General features: G+C 46.3%; 1 protein-coding gene across 2 annotated transcripts in view; it reads left to right on the forward strand.

Moving 5' to 3' along the window:
- The window catches only part of SLC7A7 (solute carrier family 7 member 7), a 35,734-nt gene that overhangs the window by 14,723 nt on the left and 8,689 nt on the right, over positions 1–12,322 (forward strand). For both annotated transcript variants that reach the window (XM_087915972.1, XM_026719498.2), the window contains 4 exons: positions 2,778–2,903; positions 4,395–4,539; positions 7,918–8,041; positions 11,729–11,832. In XM_087915972.1, the coding sequence (XP_087772098.1) occupies positions 2,778–2,903; positions 4,395–4,539; positions 7,918–8,041; positions 11,729–11,832 (499 nt within the window). The remainder of the gene's footprint in view (positions 1–2,777; positions 2,904–4,394; positions 4,540–7,917; positions 8,042–11,728; positions 11,833–12,322) is intronic.

Consider the following 12,322-nt stretch of genomic DNA (forward strand, 5'->3'; position numbering starts at 1 on the left):
AGTGACCGTCTGAAGTTAGAATGGCACTGGAAAAAGGGACTCGTGAACCCTTTTCCTTGCTTAACGACTGTTGCATCACCCCCACGATTATGTGATCAAAATTCAGTGGGTTCATATTTTTGACGGTTGCAGTATCCTGGGGTTCACGCGATCCACTTTTTGTGACTGTCTTGACATGCAAAGTCAATGGGGAAGCCAGATTCACTGAACAACCTGGGTGACTAACTCCAGCGCCATGATGATTCCCTTAACGAGGACGGCAAAAAACGCCGTAAAACAGGGCGAAAACTCCCTTCTTAACATCTGTCTTGCTCAGCAACAGAAGTTTTGGGCTCAATTTAGGTCGTATGTCGAGGATTATCTGTGTTTTATAACCTTGTGGGTCACAAAATTTAGGGGCTAAGACCTCGCTTCTCACTTTCTGAACCCCAAATGTCTAGGGCTTGATTCCCTCCTCCCCAGGTTTAAGACCAGGAAGCAAAATGCTACAATCCTTCTGCTCCAACCTATCATTGTTGGCTGCCAACAATGGGACTTGTAGTCCCTACCATTGAAAAAGCCCCCGAGGCTGGAGAAGTAACTGCTGTCCTTCAGGAAAAAAAAAAAAATCACTTATCTGAGACCTTAAGTCTTATCAACCTGACCTCCTAGTTATCTCTCCCAATACTCCATTGCTCCCAGCTGGCGGGTTAATTGATTCAGCTCCCTGTCTTTGCTGGGATTATGATTGCTTCATAATTCAGAATGACTCAGAAACAGGAACTAAGGATGAAATCCAAGCTAAAAGTCCAGGACTCTGCCGGCAGGACTATAAATCCACAGTAGCTTACATCAATCTTCCCCTCCCCAATTTTTGATTTGTTTTATTTACTTTATCTACTTTAACAAATCTCCTTTATAATATTAGTCAGTTTTTGTATCCCCATGTTTCTAACTTCTGTTTTTATTCTCTAACCCTTGGTAAAATAAGTCTCATATTGAGAAATATTCAGTTCCTTCCTTTTTCCTTAATTGTAAGTGTTAATCTGTCCATTTCTGCACATTCTAATATTTTTTTTAATTACACACTCATCTGTTGGGGTCTCTTTGCTTTTCCACTGTTGTGAAAATACAATTCTGGCTGCAGTTAATACATGTAAACTCAAATATATATTCCCTTTACCATACTTTTCCGGTCTGATGCCCAACAAAAATATTTCTAGCTTCCATCAGTCTTTGATGGGATATTTGGGGCTCTGATTCAAGAGCTGCTTTGGGGGGAAGAAAACTAAAAAAACATAATAATAATCACAATTTGGATGCTTGGCTACTAAGTCGTACAGGTGGTTCCCAACTTACAACAGTTCATTTAGGGACTGAAGTTACAACAGCCCTGAAAAAAGTGACTTGTGAACAGTGGTGGGATTCTACCGGCCCGGCCCAGTTTGGATGCTGCCGTTCGACCGAACCGGTAGTAAAAAAACAGTAACTGGTTCGGCAGAACCGGTATTTCTTTTTCTTTCTTTTTCCTTCTGATGATCAGCTGTGCTGGGATCCCCCTCGCTCAGGAGGCTTCCCTGAGGCCCAGGAGGCCAAAAAATGGTGCGCGGGGCGTGTGTGTGCTGCGCAGCCTCTCCGCGCTCCATTTTTTGCCTTCCTGGGCCTCAGGGAAGCCTTCTGGGACCAAAAACACCTTCCCCCAGGAGACTTTCCTGAGGCCCAGGAGGCCAAAAACAACGGAGCACGGGGGCGAGGGGGGTGCTGCACAAAAAAAAAAAGAAGCCACACCCACCCAGTCACATGGCCACTCCCACCTAGCCACTCCCACCTAGTCCCACCCACAGAACCAGTAGTAAAAATATTTGCATCCCACCCCTGCTTATGAGCCTTTTTCACACTTACGATCGTTGCAGCATTCCCCTGGTCATCTGATCAGAATTCAGATGTTTGGCAGCGGACTCATACCTACGATGGTTGCAGTGTCCTGGGGTCGCGTGATCCTCTTTTGCGACCTTCCAATGAGCAACGGGGAAGCCGGATTCGCTTAACAACTGTGTGACTAATTTAGGAACTGCAATGATTCCCGTCACTACTGTGGCAGGAGAAGTCGTAAAACGGGACAAGGCTCACTTACAAACAGAAATTTGGGGCTCAGTTGTGGTTGTAAGTTAGAGTGGTGCAGTAGTCTAGAGAGAGATTGTGGAGCTCTCACCTCACCTCAATCAGGAGGCTGTGAGTTCGACCCCAGGTAGAGGCAGATATTTCCCTCTCTGGGCACAATGAGAATATATCTGCTGAACAAAAAACTCCACATTGGCAACAGGAAGGGCATCCGGCCAGTAAACACTCAGCTCCATTGAATTGCCCTGACTCCACCCCGCGGGGATTATGGGGTCGTTAAAAGAAGATGAATTGTGGTTGTAAGTAATACCTGTCATAGCTGAAGAATAGGCACCTCTTCCCCAGGTCAGTGAATAATGAGGAAAGTATCATCGCATAATAGGGGAGAAATCCCAGGTTGGGGAAGCCAGATTCACTTAACGACCATGTGACTAACTTAACAACTCAGTGATTCCCTTAACAATTATGGCAAGAAAGCTCATAAAACGGGGCAAAACTCACTTAACAAATGTCTCGCTTAGCCATAAATGTTTTGAGATCATGGTCATAATCTGAGGACCACCTGTAGTCAGGAATGAGTATATCCGTAAGTCCACAAATCCACAATTCGGAGGGAGGAAGAGAGTTACCCCCTTCCTTCTAAGTCATTCTGCTTTGTTTCCTTCTCTTGATTTCAGGCTTCCTAACTTTCGTGAACTGTGCCTATGTGAAGTGGGGAACCCGGGTCCAGGATCTGTCCACTTACGCCAAGGTGCTAGCCCTCATTGTTGTGATCATTGCAGGCATCGTCCGCATTGGACAAGGTACTGAACACTCTGGCTGTGGGGTTTCTATAGTCTCTAACCACTTGGGGAGATGGAGGTGGGAAGCTGGGCGGGGGAGGGGGAGGTAACTTCCCCCCCCCCCAGGTGGTAAGAGGGAGTCTGTGTCAGGGGTCAGATTCAAACCAAAGTCAAAACCAAGTTTTCCAATCATCCTTTTTCTGGTGACTTCTTGGAGCTAATTCAAACACCTGAATGTTCTCACTGGATGACTGGCATTTTCAAGGGAGGACTTGGCAGTGTGAATGGGCGTCCCATGTCACATACCACAGATGGGATCTATGTAACCTACCTACCTATCTTCCTTGCTTCCTTGCTTCCTTGCTTCCTTCCTTCCTTCCTTCCTTCCTTCCTTCTTTTTCTTTTTTCTTTCCTATCTCTCTCTCCTCCTTCCTTCCTTCCTTCCTTCCTTCCTTCCTTCCTTCCTTCCTTCCTTCCTTCCTTCCTTCCTTCCTTTCTTTCTTTCTTTCTTTCTTTCTTTCTTTCTTTCTTTCTTTCTTTCTTTCTTTCTTTCTTTCTCCCACCCTTCTTCCTTCCTTTCCTTTCATTCAAACAACGGATGGAAACCAATCAAAGAGAGAAACAACCTGGAATTAAAGAGAAACTTCCTAACCCAGAGGACAATTAATCAGTGGAACTCCTTGCCACCAGAAATCGTGGGCGCTCTATCACTGAAGAGACTGGACAGTTCCTTGTCTGAGATGGTATAAGTTCTCCTGCTTGGACTAGAAGACCCCCAAGGTCCCTTCCAGCTCTATTCTGATTGATCACTTAGAAAGTGCAAGAAGGACTGGGGGGGACAGGATACCAGTATTCCAGTATTTGAGGGGCTGCCCCAAAGAAGAGGGTGTGTGTGTCAAATTAATCTCCACAAGCCCTTGAAGGCAGGACAAGAAACAATGGTTGGGAACCAAAGATAGAAGCAATCTGGACATGAGGAGAAATTTCCTAACAGGAAGAGACTAGACAGTCACTTATCTGAAATAGTATAGGTTCTCCTGCTTGAGCAAGGGGCTGGACTAGAAGACCTCCAAAGTCCCCTCCAGCTCTATTCTAATGCTAATAATTCTAATACTAATAATTCTAATGCTAATTCTAATTCTTCTCATTCTTATTCTTCTAATAATTCTAACTCTAACTTTAATTCTTCTAATAATTCAGACGCTTCGCCACCGACCTGTATTTACGACGATTGCAGCATCCCTAGGGTGGGGAGAGGGGCGGAGTCATGTGATCCCCTTTTGCAACTGTCCTGACAAACAAAGTCCACGGGGAAGCCCGCATTCGCTTAACGACTGTGTTCCTAACTGAAGAACGGCGGCGATTCACTTAGCCCAGAAAAATCCCACAATGGTTATCTTAACCCGTGTCTCACTTAGCAACAGAAACTTGGGGGCTCGCTTGCGGTCGTAAGTCAAGGACTACTGATGTTGTATGTTATTTTGGGCTAAACCCTCCACTCTTCTCCTGCAGGACGCTCAGAGAACTTAACTGACACCTTCGAGGGCTCTGCGTGGGACGTGGGCAGCATCGCACTGGCTCTCTACTCTGCCCTCTTCTCCTATTCTGGATGGGACACCCTAAATTTTGTCACGGAAGAGATCAAGAACCCTGAAAGGTCAGTCCCGCCAACAGTCGGATGGGTTTTCACTCGGCCCAAGCCTGTGAGATCACTGGGTTTGGCGTGCTCCCTGTTGTGGGCTGCCAGCAGCCAGCGGAGCTGGCGGCAGACTTGGACAGTGAGGAGGCTGGGGAGGAACATGGGCCAGTCCTGGAGTCTAGGGAAGGCTCTGATAAGGGCTCACAGAGAGGCAGAGATGGGGCCAGGGCCGTCCGACAGTTATCAGTGGAGTCGGACATCAGTGGGGCAGAAGAACAGCTGGAGCCTGTTCCCAGTGTGCGCATGCACAGAGCTGCCAGATGAAGGGAACAGCTAAGGAACAAAGGTCGACTCGGGAGTAAAGGCTCAGGTGGAGGGTGAATGGCCCCTCCAGAAGGAATAAATAGGAGCGAAAGGGGAGTGGTGGTTGCAGGAGACAATTAGTTCAATTCATTAGGGTGACAATTTGTTCCTGATTTCTTGACAAGTAATTGCTGCTACAGTAGCGTGGCGTTTAGAAGATAGTAGTTGTGAAATCTCATGAAAGACTATTTGCCGGGACTTTGCTGGAGAGGAATTCCCTTTAACCTAAGTAAAAAGGGTTTTATCGGGACAAGGAGTCTTCTTCGTGATTTTGTGAAGCCTAGGTCAGAACACTCCCATCCCACCTCTAGAAGGAGATTGCGATGTGGTTTCCCCACCCGTTTCCCTGGAACGACCTTAGGAATTTTTTTTATGCTCCCCCTCCCAAAAGGGGACAATGGAAGGAGGGAAATTGAACCCAATCAACTGGCCCTTCCTTGTTCTTCAGACTTTGTCTCTCCCGTCAATAAATTCCTTGCTGGAGATTAAAGTTGGCAGGAGTCTCTCGTTGGCTGAAGGATCCTTCTCTTCCTTGGGTGCCGGAATTCACATGGCCTAGCCCTGTGTTTCTCGCCACGTAGATGCATGTATACATCTCAACTAGACTGTGCTGTTTCTCTGGGTCATATGATAGAATTTTTCCCCACATTTTCATAGAATACTAGAGTTGGAAGGGATCTTGAAGGTCTTTTACCAGCATAGAGAGAGAGTTCTCTATGTCGAAATTAAACATGTTGGCTTGAATAGAATAGAATACAATATACAATAGAACAGAATAACAGAATAAAATAGAATAACAGAATAGAACAGAATAACAGAATAAAATAGAATAAAGAATAGAATAGAAAAACAGACTAGAAGAACAGAATAGAATAGAGCTGGAAGGGTCCTTGGAGGTCTTCTAGTCCAACCCCCTGCACAAGCAGGAGACCCTCTATCATTTTCGACAAATGGCTATCCAGTCTCTTCTTAAAAAACCTCCAGTGATGGAATGCCCACGACTTCTGGTGGCAAGCTGTTCCACTGGTTAATTGTCTTCCCTGTTGGGAACTTTCTCCTTAATGTCAGGTTGCTTCTCTCCTTGATGGGTTTCCAGCCATTGGTTTGATTTATTTTCTGTCTTGGAACACAAGGCACCGCGCGTGGTGTTTCCTCCTCCTCTTGTCCTCCATAACATCATCCTTGCGAGGTAGGACAGGCTGTGACCTTCTGACAAGCGAAGTCGGCGGGGAAAGCCAGATTCGCTTGATAACCATGCCGACTTGTTTAACAAGAAAGGTTGTAAAATGGGGCAAAACTCATTTAACTGTCTCACTTAGCAACGGAAATTTTGGTCTCCATTGGGGTCATAAGTCGAGAACTGTCTGCTTTGAACTGTGATTAAGGGCTTTATTACTTACTTATTCGTTCAATGCACACAGGTGCCAGCATGCCAGGCGAGTGCCGGACTCTCAAAAGTTCCCTTGGGCAGGGGGTTGGACTAGAAGACCTCTGAGGTCCATGATTCTATGAAATACCCAGCTTTGTTCTTTCCTTAATACTAATTCTTAGAGTTTTATTTGGGAGGAATAAGGTGGAGAGCAAATGCCACCTGTTGGGCAAAGCTAGGCATTGCAGCACAGCTCTTATCAAAGTAGAATGCTTTGAAAACGAAACATTTTCATTTTTAAAGAGGCAAAAAGCAAACAAGAAATTTTGCAATTTTCAGAGAGAAACCTTGAACACCCCCCCCCCCCCAAATGAGGTCTTTTGGAAGACTAGAAAGTCTGAATATGAAATGGAAGGAAGCAGGAGTTTTTCTACTGAGCAGAGATTTTTTTTAAAAAATTAACTGAAGGAAGAAATGAATTCCCAACCGGGTGTTGGGATTTGCTCCCCGTCCTTTATGAAATGAAAGGAAAGCCAGGAGAACTCATTGCTACTAGAAGTGAAGGAAATGTGAAAACTTAAGCCAAGAAATTTAGCCAAAGCAGGTTTGGTGTAGGGGCTGGCTTAGAAACCATGAACCACGTCCCGCTTTAGGCATAAAAGCCAGCTAGGTGACTCTGGGCCAATCCCCCAGGAGACCGTGAGTTTTAGTTCCATCTTGGGCATAAAAGCCAACTGGGTGACTTTGGGCCAATCTCCAGGAGACATCCAGTTTTGGTCACCACAATATAAAAAAGATGTTGATACTCTAGAAAGAGTGCAGAGAAGAACAACCAAGATGATTAGGGGATGGAGATTAAAACATACGATGAACGGTTTACAGGAACTGGGCATGGCTAGTCTACTCTAGTGAAGAGAAGGACCAGGGGAGACAGGATAGCCATCTTCCAATATTTGAGAGGCTGTCCCAGAGAGGAGGAAGGGGTCAAGCTATTTTCCAAAGCACCCAAAGGCCAGACAAGGAATAATGGATGGAAACTGAACAAGGAGAGATTCAACCTGGAAATAAGGAGGAATTTTCTGACAGTGAGAACAATCAACCGATGGAACAGAAGTTGCCCTTAAAAGTGGTGGGAGTGCCATCACTTGAGAAGAGATTGAGCTGCCATTTGTCAGAAATGGTGTAAGTTCTCCGGCTTGGGGGTTGGACTAGATGACCTACAAGGTCCCTCCCAATTCTGATTATCTGTTATCTGAGACTGTGAATTCTAATTCCATCTTGGGCATGAAAGCCAGCTGGGTGACTTTGGGCCAATCCCCAGGAGATTGTGAGTTCTAGTCCTGTCTTAGACATAAAAATCAACTCTCTTGAGCCAATCATTTTCTCTCAGCCCAACTCACCTCACAGAGTTGTTGTTGTGGGCAAAATGGAGGAGGAAGGAGCAGTAGATATCTTCACCACCTCGACTTGCTTATAAAAAAACAATAAAGGCAGGTTTTTTTTTATAAAAGACCCCAAATAAATACATACATTTAGTTTTTCAAGCTGTCTCTCCTAGCCTGGACTCCTCTGAAGCGGATGGCCGGCAAGTATTTGCAGAATCTGCGCACAGCCGCAGCAGAGACACTAAACGTGACAATATTCTCTTTCTTGCCACTCCGTAGGAACCTTCCTCTCTCCATTGGGATATCCATGCCGATCGTCACGGTGATCTACATCATGACCAACGTGGCCTACTACACGGTCCTGAGCAAGATGGAGATCCTGTCGAGTGATGCCGTGGCTGTGGTTAGTAAGCACATCTCTTCCCATTCCTGAGATGGGTCACTGAAATCCAGTAGCGATTGTCCCGAAAGCACGGTGGTTCAACCTTTGGCCACTTTAAGACTCATGGACTTCAACTCCCAGAATTCCCCAGCCAAGTGCAGTGGCCTAGAGGTGGAGCTTTCGCCTCACAATCAGGAGGCTGTGAGTCTGAATCTTCGATAGAGGCAGATATTTCTTTCTCTGGGCATATCTGCTAAATATAACTCTGCATTGGCAACAGGAAGGGCATCCGGCCAGTAAACACTCAGCTCCATTCAGTTGTCCCGACTCCAATGCAAGGGATTACGGGGTCATTAAAAGACAAAAAAATCCCCCATGTATTGTACAATGCCATTAAATAATGCCCTTAGTCTTGTCATAGAGCTTGGCTGGCTGGGGAATTCTGGGAGTTGAAGTCCACAGGTCTTAAAGTGTGTTCTGACCCAAGCCTCGTTCCAAGTAAGCAAACACTAAATGGAGATAAAAGCAAAACCTTTTAAATGCTTCTCTGTAAATTCCGTTCATTCACAGCTTCACTATTAAAAACTAATCGTCCCAGATAAGAACAAGCCTTGCCAAGGTTGTGCAAGGCTGCCAAGAACACTAGGTTAAATTGCAAGGAAATAATCAAAACCAAAAGTCTCCAAACACAACCGGGATAGTCCAAACTTCCACAAGACTTGAAGTGCAATAACTTCTTTGCTTCCAGCAAAGAATCCTACCTCTGGGGGCTGGCTTTTATCCCTTAAAGGAGGGGCCATTACCTTGCAGCTTTACTCCCGAGTCGCCCGTGCTGCTGCAGCTGCTCTTTCCTTTGAGCAACCCTGCGCGCATGTGTACTGGGCACAGGCTCCTCGGGGTCCTCTGCATCATTGCTGCCAGCCTCCATAAGCTCCGAAGGCAGCATCCCACTCTCTGATAGTCCTGGCCCCATCCCTGCCTCCCACACAGGCCCCTCATCTGAGTCCTCACTCTCCGAGACCTCATCCGTCCGCACATGCTGCCAGCGAACCACAATAAAGTGGCCGAGGTTGGACAGGCCTGCTTTAAACAGTCGTTTAACTAGGGGACCACATATTGTACAATGCCATTAAATGACATGCTTGGAGTGGTGTGGTGGCCTAGAGGTGGAGCTGTGGGTTCGATCCTAGATAGAGGCAGATATTTCTCTCTCTGGGCACAATGAGAATATAACTGCTGAACAAAACTCCGCATTGGCAACAGGAAGGGCATCCGGCCAGTAAAACACTCTGCTAGCTCCATTCAGTTGCCCAGACGCCACCCAGCAAGAGATTATGGGGTTGTTAAATGAAGATGATGACTAAATGACGTGCTTAGGCTTAAAATAGTGCATGGCTGGCCGAAGAATTATGGGAGTTGAAGTCCACAGGTCTTAAAGTCGCCAGGGCTGCCTTAAAAATTTGTTTTTTTTTAAATCCCTAAAATGACTGAATTCCCAGGAATCAGAGGGTAAGAACTCTTCTTAAAAACCCTTTAATCCAGGAATTCTGGGGAGAAATTCATCATGCCCCAAGAAACATTTCCAGAACGTCTCTACAATAGCAGTGACGGGAAATAGTGAAATGTTCCAACAATGCTGAGCTAGCATGCTGTGGTTTATGGGAACTGGAGTCTGATAATAGAGGTGGGAAATCCTCACTTTATATCAGATCATATCTCAATGTACACCAGGTAATCCTCGACCTAATGACTATTCCTTTAGTGACTTTTCAAATCAACAACAGCACTGCAAAAATGTCCCTCTGACAGGTCCTCACACTTACGACTGTCGCACCATCCCCATAGCCGATCAGAATTTAGGAGACCGGCATGTATTTCTGATGATGGCAGCGTCCTGGAGTTGTGGGATCGCCATTTGCAACCCTGCCAGCCAGCTTCAAGACAAGCAAAGCCAGTGTGGGAAGCTGGATTCGTTAAACCACGTGTTCTGACCCAACTCCCCAACTCGCCAAGCCCTCTGTATTTAACTAAATGTTCCCTTTATTAGGAGCACCAGCAGCCCCGGCAAAAAGTGTCTCACACGCAGAGCAGGTTAACAAATCTCTTAAGTCCAATGGAAAATGACACGTGCTCCCTTTCCCCCTGAAATGGTGTCAACACACCAGGAATCCCTCTCTCTCTCTCTCTCTCTCTCTCTCCCCACACTTGCAAAGGAAGTCCTGGAAGGGGAGCTCTGTCAGCAGTCCAACTAACCAACTCCGAGACAAACCATTCCTCAAAGTTCCATTTTATTTGAGTGGTCATATTGGCACATCTGGGAAAACCCGAATCTGAGAGTTCCGGGTTTTCCCTTCCTGAAAGAGAAATCATAGACCCATCCTCCGCGTCCTTCAGTCCATCACATGGCCCAATCAAATCTTCGTCCCAACTGCAGACATCCTCCCACTCCCTCCCCTCCAGGTGCAGGGCAACATGACCTTGACTCTCTGAGAAAGAATGTTGTTGTGTCTAGTCTTCTACCCCACTATGAAATCCCCGCTCCCAAATTCCCAGGCCCTGAATGTGGCAGCCTTGAAGCTTCCAAGTAAAAAATGGCTCCCAAGGCCATTTCACATGCTCTGGACCCAGCTGTTTCTCCTCTTCCCCACCAGCCACCTCCAGACTTGGGAGCTGTTGACTCTCCATCTGGAGGCTGATGAATGGCTCTCCTCCCCCACACTTGCAAAGGAAATCCTGGAAGATGAACTCTGACAGCATTCCAACTAACCAACTCCAAACTAATAAATTCTGAGACAAACAATTCCTCAAAGTTCCATTTTATTTGAGTGGTCATATTGACACATCTTGGAAAACCCGAATCTGAGAGTTCAGGGTTTTCCCTTCCCGAAAAAGAAATCATAGATCTATCCTCTGCACTCATCAGTCCATCACATGGCCCAATCAAATCTTCGTCCCAACTGGAGACCCTCCCCTCCAGGTGCAGGGCAACATGACCTTGACTATCTGAGAAAGAATGTTGTTGTGTCTAGTCTTTTACCCCACTATGAAATCCCCGCTCCCAAATTCCCAGGCCCTGAATGTGACAGCCGCAAAGCTTCCAAGTAAAAAATGGCTTCTAAGGCCATTTCACACGCTCTGGACCCAGCTGTTCCTCCTCTTCCTCATCAGCCACCTCCAAACCGGGGGGCTGTTGACTCTCTATCTGACGGCCCAGGCTCTGCCTCTCTCTCTCTCTCTCTCTGCCAGCTCCATTTCCTCTTCCCTCTTGGAGCTCTCAGATTGGCTTGATGCTGACCATGACTCCCATGCCTCCTCCTCATCTGGTTCGGCTGCCGGAGGAGGTGACAGGCCCAGCCATGGCAAAAAAGGCTGAAAAAGAATCGGGCAGGGCCTGCTGAACAACACAAATTCTGGTTCCTGGCTGTGGTTGTGTTTAAATCGAGGACTACCTGTACCTGAATGGCATCACGTTTCAAGTTTCCCCAAATTGTTGATGGTGGACATCACCCAGCGGTTCCTCTAAGCCAGGGATGGGCAACTACATCTGCTTTCTGACTTTGTGGGGACTTCAGGTCCCAGAATTCCTGAGCCAGCCAAGGAATTCTAGGAGTTGAAGTCCACAGATCATAAATCATAATTGTCCACTCCTGCTCTGGCGTAAAGTCAGTGCCAGCAGCTTATAGAAGAAATCTCTTTTTTTCCCCCTAGACTTTTGGCGATCAAGTTTTTGGAGTGATGAGTTGGACCATACCCCTTGCTGTGGCCCTGTCCTGCTTCGGAGGCCTTAATGCTTCTATTCTAGCTGCTTCCAGGTAAACCATTGTGGTATATTTGAAGTACGTTCTTTTTACTTCTTAAGGATCTTCCCAAAATAAGTTTTAAACTTCTGCTTTAAGGGACCAGTTGCAGGAGAATAAATAATACTCCACCTAATACTCATCTAGTCCTCAAACTTACAACAGGTCATTCAGTGACCATTCCAAGTTACAACGGCAGTGGAAAAAAAAAAGGACTCATGACCATTTTTCACACTTATGACCATTGCACGGTCACGTGTATCCAAATTCAGATGCTTGTCAACGGACTCCTACTTATGATGGTTGCAGTCTCCCGGGGTCACGTGATCCCCTTTTGCTATGGCTGGGAGAAATATCCCTCTGCTTCTCTTCCAAGCTGGGGAAAACGACACGGAGGCTGATTGGAAATTGGGTTTTAATGATGAAGCAGAACCAGCAGGTTTTGTGGTTCTGGGTCAGCGGACGAATTGGTTTGAGGGGTACATGGATTTTTATACAGTTTCAG

Source organism: Pseudonaja textilis, chromosome Z, assembly GCF_049901715.1.
Source record: "Pseudonaja textilis isolate UNSWEBS1 chromosome Z, rPseTex1.2, whole genome shotgun sequence".
Lineage (NCBI taxonomy): Eukaryota > Metazoa > Chordata > Lepidosauria > Squamata > Elapidae > Pseudonaja > Pseudonaja textilis.